The 13,534-nt window shown below is 46.0% G+C and overlaps 1 protein-coding gene across 2 annotated transcripts; it reads right to left on the minus strand.

Annotated features, from left to right (window-relative positions):
* Positions 1–224: 224 nt before the first annotated feature.
* LOC140207505 (uncharacterized) lies at positions 225–9,512 on the minus strand. 2 transcript variants are annotated; one of them, XM_072276031.1, is made up of 2 exons: positions 9,446–9,512; positions 225–3,675 (listed from the first exon to the last, which is right to left on the minus strand). In XM_072276031.1, exon 2 carries the CDS (start codon positions 3,270–3,272, stop codon positions 1,656–1,658), a length of 1,617 nt encoding a protein of 538 aa, XP_072132132.1. In that variant the 5' UTR covers positions 3,273–3,675; positions 9,446–9,512; the 3' UTR covers positions 225–1,655. The 2 variants fall into 2 exon arrangements, with proteins under 2 accessions (XP_072132132.1, XP_072132131.1); XM_072276030.1 differs by lacking the exon at positions 9,446–9,512 and adding an exon at positions 7,281–7,412.
* Between the last annotated feature and the right edge of the window lie 4,022 nt (positions 9,513–13,534).

A 13,534-nucleotide genomic window follows, 5' to 3' on the forward strand; every position in this document is an offset into this window, starting at 1 on the left:
AACACACAAACTTCTCATCAGCAAATTCCATATAAGTTTGGTTCAGAGGTTTCCTCAAATTTCTAAACTTTTGCCTGTATGCTTCTGGGACCAACTCGTAAGCTTTGAGCACAGCCTGTTTCACTGTGTCATAATCAGTTGCTTCATCAACTGTCAAAGCAGAATAGGCTTGCTGAGCCTTCCCCTTAATTACACTTTGTAAGAGAATAGGCCAACCCTCTTTTGGCCACTTTAAACTCTGAGCAACTGTCTCAAATTGCTGGAAGTATTTATCAACCTCTGCCTTGTCAAATGGAGGTACCAATTTAACTTCTCAACTGGCCTCAAACTTATCACCAGAGTCTGACGTGAGACACCTTTGCTACAATCTTTCTATCTTTTCCAACTTGAACATCCACTGTCTTTCTGCTTCCTCTCTGTTCTTCTGCCTGTTCTCTCTGTTTTCCTGCCTCTCTAGCCTCAAACTGACTCTGCCTTTCCACAGCCTCCATCTTTAATTTTTCTAACTTGTACTGGAGCTCAAACTGACTCGGTTACTTTCAGGAAACACCTCCAACTCCTGCACTTTAAACACACTCTAAGATACATAATGCTCAGTTATGATCTTCTGCATCTGTGTCCTTCTCATTGTCAATTTCACCTTAGCAAGTTTTAACCTTTTAGCAATACTCAACAACTCAATCCTTCTGGTGTCCTTTACTGCCTCAGAGGTTGATGCTTCCAGAAATCTATCAACATCCATTGCTGCTGATTTTCCACACACAAATAAATCAAAAGGGATTTCCCCAATGAAATTGATAATTAATCAATACGCCTCCAAATCTTTTCCTATATCGGATGCAGGTCCCAATTTTGTCCCTGTAACACTTTAGAAATGAACCAGCAGCAACAAACTACAACTGGAGTCTGGTTTTGATGTTAAATCCACTATCTTTAATAGTATCTACTTATAATATCGTAACTTAAGCAAGATAAGCAAAAGTTAACAGTGCTATGTGTATATCTGTGTGTAAATATAACTCCCAAACTATTGAGCTCAGGGGAAACAAGGCTTAGTCTTGAGATGGTGAATTATGAAAGTTCAGTTCATCCACAGAATAGGTGATGAGAGAGAGATATTTGTAGTCCAGGGTAAATGTTGAGAGAAGGCAACTATGTCAAATTCCACAGGTTCCACAGTGGTAAAACAAGAGAACAGTAGCTGTAGATTTTATCCGTTGTCGTTTCACATCCACATACGAATTATCACCGAAAGTGACTTGTCACAAGGGGTATCGTCTTCAAGTGAATTTCCACACCACACCCAGGCAAGGGTTAACACATAAGTGGTCTCCACAGGATACCCCAAATCAGATCCACTCCTATTGATCAAACGAGGTGACAACCACACGTTTGATGTATGCTGAGTTGATAATTAACCCACCCTTGTCGGCATAGGAAAGTTCGAAACAATGACCCTTGGCCACTAGTTCCCTGGTTTCGATCCTTCCACTTTTCCGCCTTTGTCTCCATCTGAATCTGAGTGTCTGTGTCCTCAGTTAAAATTAAACAAGCTGTGAGTGATGTGAACAAGCTGAAAGTCAGACTGATTCACTTTCTTAATCTCTCTCTCTCGCTCTTAAAATGACAGTCCACAGCAAACGAAACCTTGTGATTCAGAACAACAGTAACTCCCCATTGTGAACTGACTGGTGTGCCAGTACTTCGGATGACCGAGTGAATCCTTTCCCACATTCTGAGCAGGTGAACGGCTTCTCCCTAGTGTGAACTCGCTGATGACTCTGTAGGTGGGATAACTGAGTGAATCTCTTCCCACAGACTGAGCAGGTGAACGGCTTCTCCCCAGTGTGAACTTGCTGATGTCTCTGTAGGGTGGATGACTGAGTGAATCTCTTCCCACATTCTGAGCAGGTGAACGGTTTCTCCCCAGTATGAACTCGCTGATGAATCTGTAGGTAGGATGACTGAGTGAATCTCTTCTCACAGACTGAGCATGTGAATGGCCTCTCCCCGGTGTGAACTGACTGGTGTGCCAGTAGTTGGGATGACCGAGTGAATCCCTTCCCACAGTCTGAGCAGGTGAGTGGTCTCTCTCCAGTGTGAACTGATTGGTGTGCCATTAGTTTGGACGACTGAGTGAATCCTTTCCCACAGTCTGAGCAGGTGAACGGCCACTCCCCACTGTGAACTGACTGGTGTGCCAGTAGTTTGAATGACTGAGTGAATCCTTTCCCACATTCTAAGCAGGTGAACGGCTTCTCCCCAGCGTAAACTCGCTGATGACTCTGTAGTTGGGACAACTGAGTGAATCCCTTCCCACAGACTGAGCAGGTGAATGGCTTCTCCCCAGTGTGAACTTGCTGATGTCTCTGTAGGGTGGATGAGTGAGTGAATTGCTTCTCACATTCTAAGCATGTGAATGGCTTCTCCCCAGTGTGAACTCGCTGATGACTCTTTAGGTGGGATAACTGAGTGAATCTCTTCCCACAGACTGAGCAGGTGAATGGCTTCTTCCCAGTGTGAACTCGTTGATGTCGCCGTAGTTGGGATGACTCAGTGAATCTTTTCCCACAGACTGAGCAGGTGAACGGCTTCTCCCCAGTGTGAACATGCTGATGTCTCTGTAGGTGGGATAACTGAGTGAATCCCTTCCCACATTCTAAGCAGGTGAACGGCTTCTCCCCAGTGTGAACTCGCTGATGACTCTGTAGGTGGGATGACTGAGTGAATCCCTTCCCACATTCTAAGCAGGTGAACGGCTTCTCCCCAGTGTGAACTTGCTGATGTCTCTGTAGGCTGGATGAGTGAGTGAATCCCTTCCCACAGACTGAGCAGTTGAACGACTTCTTCCCGGTGTGAACTCGCTGATGACTCTGTAGGTGGGATAACTGAGTGAATCTCTTCCCACATTCTGAGCAGGTGAAAGGCTTCTCCCCAGTGTGAACACGCTGATGTACCCGTAAGTGGGATGACTCAGTGAATCTCTTCCCACAGTCTGAGCAGGTGAATGGCTTCTCCCCAGTGTGAACTCGCTGGTGTCTCTGTAGGGTGGATGACTCAGTGAATCTCTTCCCACAGACTGAGCAGGTGAATGGCTTCTCCCCAGTGTGAACTCGCTGGTGTCTCTGTAGGGTGGATGACTCAGTGAATTTCTTCCCACAGTCTGAGCAGGTGAACGGCTTCTGCCCAGTGTGAACTCGCTGGTGAGCCATTAGGTTAGATGACCAACTGAATCCCTTCCCAGAGTCTGAGCAGGTGAACGGCTTCTCCATGGTGTGAACTCACTGGTGAGCCATTAGGTCAGATAACTAAGTGAATCCTTTCCCAGAATTTCAGCAGATGACCAGCCTCTGCCCAGTGTGAACTGACTGGTGTGTCCACAGGTGGGAAGACCGACTGAGTCCCTTCTCACACACAGAACAGATGAATGGCCTTGTCCAGTGTGAACTTGCTGATGTACCTTCAGTTGAGATGACCGATTGAATCCATTCCCACTGTGTGAAATGACGGGTGTGCCAGTCAGTCAGATGACCGAGTGAATCCCTCCCAACAGTCTGACCAGGAAGGATGGTCGATTGAATCCCTTGCTCTACTTCTTAAATATCTAGACAGAGACAGCAAAACTGGCGTGCTGTGTTTGCAATTCCTGGAGAAAAATTCCTTCTTATTTTTAACCTGTAAAAAGATCATCAAAATCCATCAGTGGGTGTAGGACAACATTTCAGATGAGATTACTTGAGTTGCCAAGGTTTGATCTGGTATCACACTGTTACAATGAGGTTCAACCCAAGTTCGACAAAGAAATCATCTTCTGACTGGTCACAGTGCTGGTATCTGGAATGACCATCAATTCCCTGATGCTCTTCCTGTCTCTATCAGAATGGGGCATTTCTGCCATCTCCAATCTGTGACTTGGCTCAGTTTGACTCTCTCCATTGTTGTTATTCCCTGTTCCTGCTGAGCGGCATGGGTGCCTGGCCCCACAGTAAGTGAAACAGTCTCACGCAAATTGTCTTTCTTGACGTGCAGCGAGGATTTTCTTTTATGTATTATTAACTTGAAGTGCCACAGTTTTAATGCCATATAAAAAAATCCTGCTGAGATGAATGGTTGGTCCACACAGCTATGAAAAGGACTTAGAGTGAATTTTTGTATTATTTCAGGTTCTTGTCACAGTCACAGAAAATTACAGCACAGAAACAGGCCCTTTGGGCCATCTGGGTTGTTCTGAACTATTTAAACTGCCCACTCCCATACCCCTACCATCCAGGTACCTGTGCAAACCTCTAAAATGTTGAAATTGAGCTTGCATGCACCACTTGTGCTGGCCGCCCATTCCACACCCGGATGACCATCTGTGTGAAGAAGTTTCCCCTCATGTTCCCCTTAACGTTTCACCTTTCACCCTTAACCCATGTCCTCTAGTTGTAGTCCCACCCAATCCCAGTGGAGAAAGTCAGCTTGCTTTTACCCTGTCTATGCCCCTCTATCACAAACAAATCTCCCCTCAGTCTTCCACATTCCAAGGAATAAATTCCTGACCTGTTCAATCTTTCCTTATAACCCAAGTCCTCCAGACCTGGTAACATCCTTGTGAATTTTCTCACAACTCTTTCAACATCTTTTACATCTTTCCTGTAAGTAGGTGACCAAAACTGCACACAATACTTCAAATTAGGCCTCACCAATGTCTTATACAAGTCAACATAACATCCATCTATTGTTGTCAGTACTTTGGTTCACAAAGGCCAATGGGCGGAAATCCTGCTTTCCGTCTCTATCTTACTGTGACACCACTTTCTGTGAACTAAGGACTTGTACTCCCAGGTCCCTTTCTTCTACAACAGTCCTCTGTGCCCGACCAGTCACTGTGAAAAACCTGCCCTGGTAGGTCATACCAAAGTGCAACAACTCGCACTTGTCTGCATTAAATTCAATTTTCCGCTTCTCAAACCATTTTCCCAGCTGGTCCAGATCGCACTGCAAGTCATGATAGTCTTTCTCGTTGTCCACTACACCACCAATCTTGGTGTCATTCACAAATTTGCTGATCCAGTTAACCACACTATCATCCAGATTACTGATATAAATGACAAACAACAACAGATCCAGCACTGATCCCCATGACACACCACTAGTCACAGGCTTCTAGTCAGAGAGGCAACCATGTGCTACCACACTCTGGCTTCTCCCAAAGTCAGTGTCTCATCCAATTTACTATCTCATCTTGAATGCTGAGTGACTGAACCTTCTTGACCAACCTCCCATATGAGACTTTGTTAAGTGCCTTGCTAAAGTCCATGTAGACAACATCCACTGCCTTGCCTTTATCCACTTTCCTGATAACTTCCTCGAGAGACTCTATAAGATTGGTTAGACATGACCTACCGTGCACAAAGCCATGCTGTCTATCCTTTATCAGTCCACACCTAACCAAATACTTACAGTATATATCCGGTTCCTGCACAAATGTTCCAATAACTTACCCAAAAACTATTGGGAAACTTTCAGAAACCAACAGCAGACAACTAAAAAAAGAGTCAAATGAGCTCAGGGTGTGGAATCATGATATTGTAGTCATTAATGGGTTTTGGTAGCACCCAACAATCTGAGGCATTTAGAGGAACAAAATATCCCGGGCCTCAATATCTAATGACAAGCAAGGTTCCCTGCACCTGTAACTTTTCAAATTTTATTTTGGCAGGCATGTACAAACTCTACATCCTCAAAATTTCACTTCTGAAGGCCTCCTACTTACCAAGTACTCCTTTGCCAGAAAGCAGCCTGTCCCAAACCACACTTGTCAGACCCTTTCTCATACCATCAAAATTGACCTTTCTCCAATTTAGAATCTCAACCCGTGGTGCAGATCTCTCTTTTTCCATATTTACTTTGAATCTCATGCATTATGATCACTAATTTCTGTCACCAGCCCTGGATCATTTCCTAACAGCTTATTGCACACTTCTACGTCAAGAATTCTACATACTGATTAAGGGCACATTTGATAAACTCTACCCCATCTAGTCCTTTTACAGTATGGGAGTCCCAGTCAATATATGGAAAGTTAAAATCACTTATTGGAACAACCTTTGTATCGTGGCATGGTGCAATCTCTCAACAAATTTATTCCTCTAAATTCATCAGACCGTTGGGTGCAACCAAGTCCCAACAATGGCTACAATATCATAATTCCCTGTCCTGAGCTCATCTGGCTTTCCTGCGATGCTTCTTGCATTGTGATATACACAGCTCAGCACATTCATCGCACCATGCTCAACCATTTGATTGCTGACTCTGTCTAAGGTCTGAACAACATCTGACTGGTGTCAAGAAAACAAACTCTCCCTCTTTGTCACAAAAACAAAGGAGCAGATTGTGGATGACAGGAGGAATGGAGACAGGCTAACCCCTATTGACATCAATGGATCTGGGGTTAAGAAGGTGAACAGCTTTAAGTTCCTCAGCATAAACATCACCAAGGATCTCACATATAACCATATAACAATTACAGCATGGAAACAGGCCATCTCGGCCCTTCTAGTCCGTGCTGAATGCTTACTCTCACCTAGTCCCACCAACCTGCACTCAGCCCATAACCCTCCATTCCTTTCCTGTCCATATAGCTATCCAATTTTACTTTAAATGACAATATCGAGCCTGCCTCTACCACTTCTGCTGGAAGCTCATTCTACACAGCTACCACACTCTACCACTCCCCTCATGTTACCCCTAAACTTCTGCCCCCTAACTCTCAACTCATGTCCTCTTGTTTGAATCTCACCTACTCTCAATGGAAAAAGCCTATACACGTCAACTCTATCTATCCCCCTCATAATTTTAAATTCCACTGTCAAGACCCCCCTCAACCTTCTACGCCCCAAAAAAATAAAGACCCAACTTGTTCAACCTTTCTCTGTAACTGAGGTGCTGAAACCCAGGTAACATTCTAGTAAATCTCTGTATTCTCTCTATTTTGTTGACATCTTTCCTGTAATTCGGTGACCAGAACTGTACACAATACTCCAATTTTGGCCTTACCAATGCCTTGTACAATTTTAGCATTACATCCCAACTCCTATACTCAATGCTCTGATTTATGAAGGCCAGCAAACCAAAAGCTTTCTTCACCACCCTATCCACATGAGATTCCACCTTCAGGGAATGATGCACCATTATTCCCAGATCCCTCTGTTCTACTGCATTCTTCAATGCCCTACCATTTACCATGTATGTCCTATTTTGATTAGTCCGACCAAAATGTAGCACCTCACACTTACCAGCATTAAACTCCATTTGCCATCTTTCATGTACATGGTCTGTACATACCGGCTGTGTTGTGAAAAGAGCACAGCAGCACCTCTTTCACCTCAGATGGTTGAAGAAGTTGGGGATGGGGCCCAAAATCCGAAGGTCTTTCTACAGGGACACACAATTGAGAGCATCCTGACTGGCTGCATCACTGCCTGGTATGGGAACTGTACTTCCCTTAATCGCAGGAACCTGCAGAAAGTGGTGTGGACAGCCCAGCACATCTGTAGATGTGAACTTCCCACTATTCAGGACATTTACAGAGACAGGTGTGTAAAAGGGGCCCAAAGGATATTGGGGACGCAATTCACCACAACCACAAACTCTTCCTGCTGCTACCATCCAGGAAACAGTACCACAGCAAAGGGACCAACAGGCTCCGGGACATCATCTTCCACCAGGCCATCAGACTGATTAATTCATGCTGATACAATTGAATTTCTATGTTATATTGACTGTCCTGTGTACAAACTATTTATTATAAATGACTATAAATTACACATTGCACATCTAGATGGAGATGTAAAGATTTCTACTCCTCATGTATATGAAGGACGTATGCAATAAAGTCAATTTCATTCAATTCACCCTCTCCACTATCTGTTCTGTCATTCTGGCTCCCATTTCCCCTACAACTTATTTTAACCACACACCCCCTCTCCCCACACTAGCACTGGCGAGCCTTACCACTGGGATATTAGTCCCCTCTTGTTCTGTTCCTCTAACTAACAAATCCCCTATCACCCCTTTGATTTTTCTCTGCCAGGTAATCTCAACAGTTTCTAAAGTGGTCCACCTGTTGTTGTGCGGGATGGACACAAGGGTACTCTGCGATGGCTATTTAACCTCATTCCCCTTACTGACTCTCACCCAGTTTCCTGTGTCCTGCACCTTGGGTGTAACTCACCTCTCTTCATGTCATGTCTATCACCCCCTCCAACTCCTGGATGATCCAGAATTCATCCATTTCAAGTTCCAACTCCTTAAAGTGCAGGGTTACAAGCTGCAGCTGGATGCACATCATGTACGTCATGGCATCAGGGACACTGGAGGTCTCCCCACCTTCCCACCAATCTCCCCTCAAATTTGTAATGACCAGTGTGCACATAAAGCTTGTATTATGCAATTTTCCCACATGTGCACAGTGAATTTTATATAGAGAGGTATTCATTTTAACAGCTATCAAATCACTGTAAGAACTTTGATCTCCTCTGGGTTTGTTTAAGTTCATCTACACTCTCACACAACCTAAGTTGCAGGCCTGTAACAGGTAATGATGGATTTTCTTGTCAGAGCTTTTGCACACCATCCATATGTCATTTGCTTGCTAAATGACACTTAAAAAAGTCAGATTTTCAAATATCACTCCACTTCTTCCCACTTGCTAATTCTCCAGCAAAATTTGCATCACCACAATACACACAGGTAACACCAGTTTCTGTATTGTACATAAATATTTCCCCTGAACCCTCCCCCAGGTGACTGACGGTGGTGAACTCAGTGATGGCAATGCCAATGAATATGAAGGGAAGGGCAGTAGTCTGTCTCATTGGAGTCTGGCACATTTGTGATGTGAAAGCTACTTGTTGCCCAGGGCAAAGGTGTTTGATATCATTATGTACCCAGAGAGAGTGGGACAAAACATGTTCTCACGGGTAGAAAGTCCAGAACAAGAGGGGGTGGAACCAGCAACAGACACAAAATGCTGGAGGAACTCAGCAGGCCAGGCAGCATCTATGGAAAAGAGTACTAATGCTGAGTTCCTCCAGCAATTTGTGTGTGTTGCTCGGATTTCCAGCATCTGCAGATTTTCTCTGGTTTGTGACTGGAGGCAGAACAAAGGTGATTTTCACAACAGCTGATGTAAAAGATTTTGTTCCCTTTCTCCGAGTTCCCGATCCTTGCATTTAGACAGCTGGAGCTCAGCTCTGTCTGAGAGACCCATCGGTTCCCATTCCCTCATCAGCCGGAAGCTCCCCGGGGCCCGTGTACGTATGGTGGGGCTGAGAGAGAGGGAAGAGAGCAGGACTGTCCCGGGATTGCGGGTCACGGAGTCCGGAGTCACAGCAACTACCCGAAGTCGGTGTTGAAAACGCCGCCCGGTGAGACCCCCAACCCGGAGACCCCTTCTCACCTCAACCGATCATCCGGGGCCTTTTGTGCCCCGCGCGCTGGTGAGCTCGAGCTTGGTCGGTTTAACGGCTGGGCTACAAATCACGTGACCAGCCCCTCCCCCACCGCTGTCAACAGTGGAGTCATGCGCTGCGCTATTCCCATTGGTGGGAAGCGATGTCAATCACTGCTTCCAGCCAATAGCGGAGGTGGACCAGCCGGGAGGGCGTTACCCCCGCTGACACCGTCTCCCGAACTTTCCGTCACGGCGGGACAACCGTCAAAGTAAATGTCCGCTTTCTGATTTATTTCCATTTCCCTCCGAGGGAAGTTGGGGCGTTTGTGAAGCGTCTCCTGCGGCCGGAGTCTGATGTGTCGCTGAGAGGTAGGAGGAGACCGCTCGGCCCGTCGGTTTGATGCCGGTTCCCCGGGGAGGGAGAGGATGAAGACGGTGAGAGAGGGGGCGGACAGGATGTTTGTCCCGGTGGGGACAGGAGGGGCTCATCTGTGGAAATGTCTGAGCCCACGGTGGTGGCGATTCACCACATTGGGGGGCAAACACCGGCAGACTGTTGCCCTGCAAGCGGGGCCGATGGTCCGGGCAAAGTGACAATTATTTGTGTTTTGTTGAGACTGTACCGGGAATATGGTGTAAAATCCCGCTCCCCACACTAACACGGGTCACACAGACCAAAGAACAAACTGCCGGAGGAACTCAGTGGGTCGGGCAGCATCTGTGGAGGGAAATGGACCGTCAACATTTCGGGCCGAGACCCTCCCTCTGGACTGAGAGTGGACGGGAAATAGTCCGAGAAAAGAGGTGAGGGGTGGGGATGGGGCAAGAGCTGGGGAGTGAGAGGTGGATCCAGGTGAGGGGGAGGTGGGAAGGTGGAAATAGTGACGGGGGTGGGAGGTGAGTGGTTGGGGCAACACGGGGCAGCAGAAGATGGAAATTAATTCCATAGAGGATTAACAAAGAGGTTAGAGAGTATTTGTTATGGAGAGTGCAATGAAGATTCACCAGACTGATCCCTGGAGTGGTGGGGTCATCATATGAAGAAAGATCAAATGTGATAACCCTTTCATTTAGAGAATCGAGGACTGAGAGGTGAACACATTGAAATTCACAACATCATTCCCGGCTGAACCAGGGATCCCAGTCTCTGAAAAAGGGGGTGGACTGTCCGGGACTGAGATGAGGGGATATGTCTCCACTCCGAGGGTGGTGAATGTCTGTAAATCCCCACCACAGAGGCCGGTGAAGACTCAGTGATCATCCTCACATAAAACAGAGGCCAGCAGATGTGTGGAGACCGAACGGATCGAGGAAATGAGGATCGGGCAGAAACATGTGGCTGAGATGGGAGAGCAGCCGTCATCTTGTTGATGGTTAGAGGGGCTGAATGGCCACCTCCTGCTGTTTCTCTCTTGATGTTTCAGTGGTCCTGTCCAGTGAGGCTGGAGGAATCTGAATAGAAATTAGTGTTTATAAACATGGACAGATTTAAATGAAAACTGCACATTTCCAGTTTGGGTCTGAATTGTGTGTTGGACGGGGATGGGAATCGAGCCTGTGACTCTGTGACCTTGGGGTGGAGGGAAAGGGACAGGGATGATTTGGAGGGAAAAAGTAAATATGTATCTGGTGTAAATATGGAATGATGTGGGTCAGACAGCGTGTGAGGGGCGAGGAGCAGAGTCACCGGTTCAGATGGGAGACACTCCACGAATCATGTGATCCCATTTCCTGTTCACGCTTTTCCACAGATCTACAGCATCTGTAATTCACTGCTCTACGTGTCCATGTAGCTTCGTCTTTCGCCCGTTCCGACAAGGCAGTGAGATCCGGATCTGTCACGTCCTCTTGTTGGGGATGGACAATGATTTTTTTTCGGCAATATTTTCAGCATGTTTCTATATAACCACATAACAATTACAGCACAGAAACAGGCCATCTCGGCCCTTCTAGTCCGTGCCGAATGCTTACTCTCTCCTAGTCCCAGGCCTCAGACCATAACCGCTGGGCCGAGGCCTGGGACTAGGCCTCATTCCACTGTTTTTACCTGCTGAAGTGCAGCCAATGTTTCTGGATGTCTGACCCATTTATGTGAGAATTTAGCCTTTTGTATTTATTTGAGCTTCTCATAAATGTGTCCAGTTTCATTCAGCTTCACTCCAGAATTTCCAAAGCAACAACCCAGTCAGTCAAATAGTTCCACACAATTAAAATAGTTTACAGTATTACATTCTTAAAATGTTTATGTTGTACTACTTATATAATTTAACTATTTAATATGTATATTCTTATTTTAAATCACAATGGTTAAAATCTATTGTTATGAATTAGGTTCCATTGCTGCCGCAGAGACAACAAATTACATGACATCAGCCAGTGCTATTAAACCTGATTCTGATAATTGGTCTGGGAGACCCACCACCGGTCACCTGATCCCAGTTACCGCAGATCGTAATGCGAGATTGAAGCCTTTTCTACTTATTTGCTTTCCTCAGAAATGACAACAGTTAAGTTGCCCTCTGTGGTTTCAAAGCAGAAGCTTAGTCTGTCTAATATTTCCACACAATTAAAATGGGGAATTTGCTTATTCTTATCACGTACTGAGCTACAATGAAAATCTTGCCTGACGTACCATCCACACAGATCGATACATTACAACAGCACATTGAGCTAATATATGACAAAACAATAACTGTAACAAAGCATTATGGCTGCAGAGAAAGTGCAGTGCAGATAGACATATGGGGCAGGGTCACGTCGAGTTACATTGTGAGGTCGAGTTCATTCTATTGGACTGGAGACCATTAATTTGGCTGACAACCGCAGACAGGAAGCTGTCCATGAGCCTGGTGGTACGCGCTTTAAGGCTTTTCTATGTCTTCCCCGATGGAGGATTGGGTTTGCAGCAATAATGTCCAAAGTTGTGGGCATCTTTGAGTACACGGCCTGCTTTCCCGAGGCAGGGGAAGTGCAGGAAGTATCCATAGAGGGGAGGCTTGTTTCTATGATGTTTCCAGATGAGACCAAAGTTCTCTGCAGTTCCTTGCAGTCATGGGCAGAGCTTTAGCCATCCGAAGACGTGAAGTATCGACAAGAAGCTTAGAGACCTCGGCCTTCACCCTGCCTTGTGCAGCTGGATCCTGGACTTCCTGTCAGATGGCCCCCAAGTGGTAAGAGTGGGCTCCCTCACCTCTGTCTCTCTGACCCTCAGCACACGCACCCCACAGGGTTGTCTCCTTGGCCCCTTCCTTTACTCACTGTGCACCCATGACTGTGTCACCACCCACAGCTCCAATCTGCTGAGTAAATTTGCTGACAACACTACACTGGTTGGCCGAATCACAAATAATAACGAGGCAGCCGACAGAGAAGAAGTCATCACCCCGACACAGTGGTGTCAGGAAAACAACCTCAGCCTCATGGTGACAAAAACAAAGGAGCTGGTTGTGGACGACAGGAGGAATGGAGACAGGGACCAAATTCAACATTTCCACGTCTGTTATTGACACAAAATGCACATTTCAATATTGATCAGGACAAAACATATTTATAGATTATCTCAATTACTTGTCTGTGATGCTGCCAGAAGTCAGTGTTTCTCTGTCCCTGTACCTTCCCGCACTGGTGCACTTGGCAATAAATTCAACAGGACCTGAGAAAACTCAGTGAGATTTGATTAGTGATGATCACCTTGGCAGCTCGGTAGGTTGAATGTAGAGGGACAGTACACTGTTGAATGAAAGTCCCTGAACAGTGTCGATGAGCAGAGGGATTTGGATCCAAGTTCACAGCTCCCTGAAAGAGACTGCACAGATTGATCGGGTGGTTAAGAGAGCTGTAACGAGAGGCTGGACAAACTTGAGTTGTTCTCTCCAGAGCGGCGCAGGCTGGGGTGAGACTGGATGAACGTTTATAAGATTACGAGAGGAATAGATAGAGCGGACAGATGACATATTTTTCCTGGGGTTTGAAATGTCTAATACATTTAGGGTGAGAGGAAATGTGAGGGGCAAGTGTTACGAGATCAGAGGTTTCATTTTGCTGTGGGTGTTATTGTGAGAGGCTGCAGGAGGCGGGAGTATGACGTCAGTACAC

This window comes from Mobula birostris, chromosome 13 (genome assembly GCF_030028105.1).
Source record: "Mobula birostris isolate sMobBir1 chromosome 13, sMobBir1.hap1, whole genome shotgun sequence".
NCBI classification, from domain to species: Eukaryota; Metazoa; Chordata; class Chondrichthyes; order Myliobatiformes; family Myliobatidae; genus Mobula; species Mobula birostris.

Excerpts from the sequence above, each read along its gene's own strand:
- LOC140207505 (XM_072276031.1), bottom strand. The coding sequence starts at position 3,272 with ATGGAGAAGCCGTTCACCTGCTCAGACTCTGGGAAGGGATTCAGTTGG.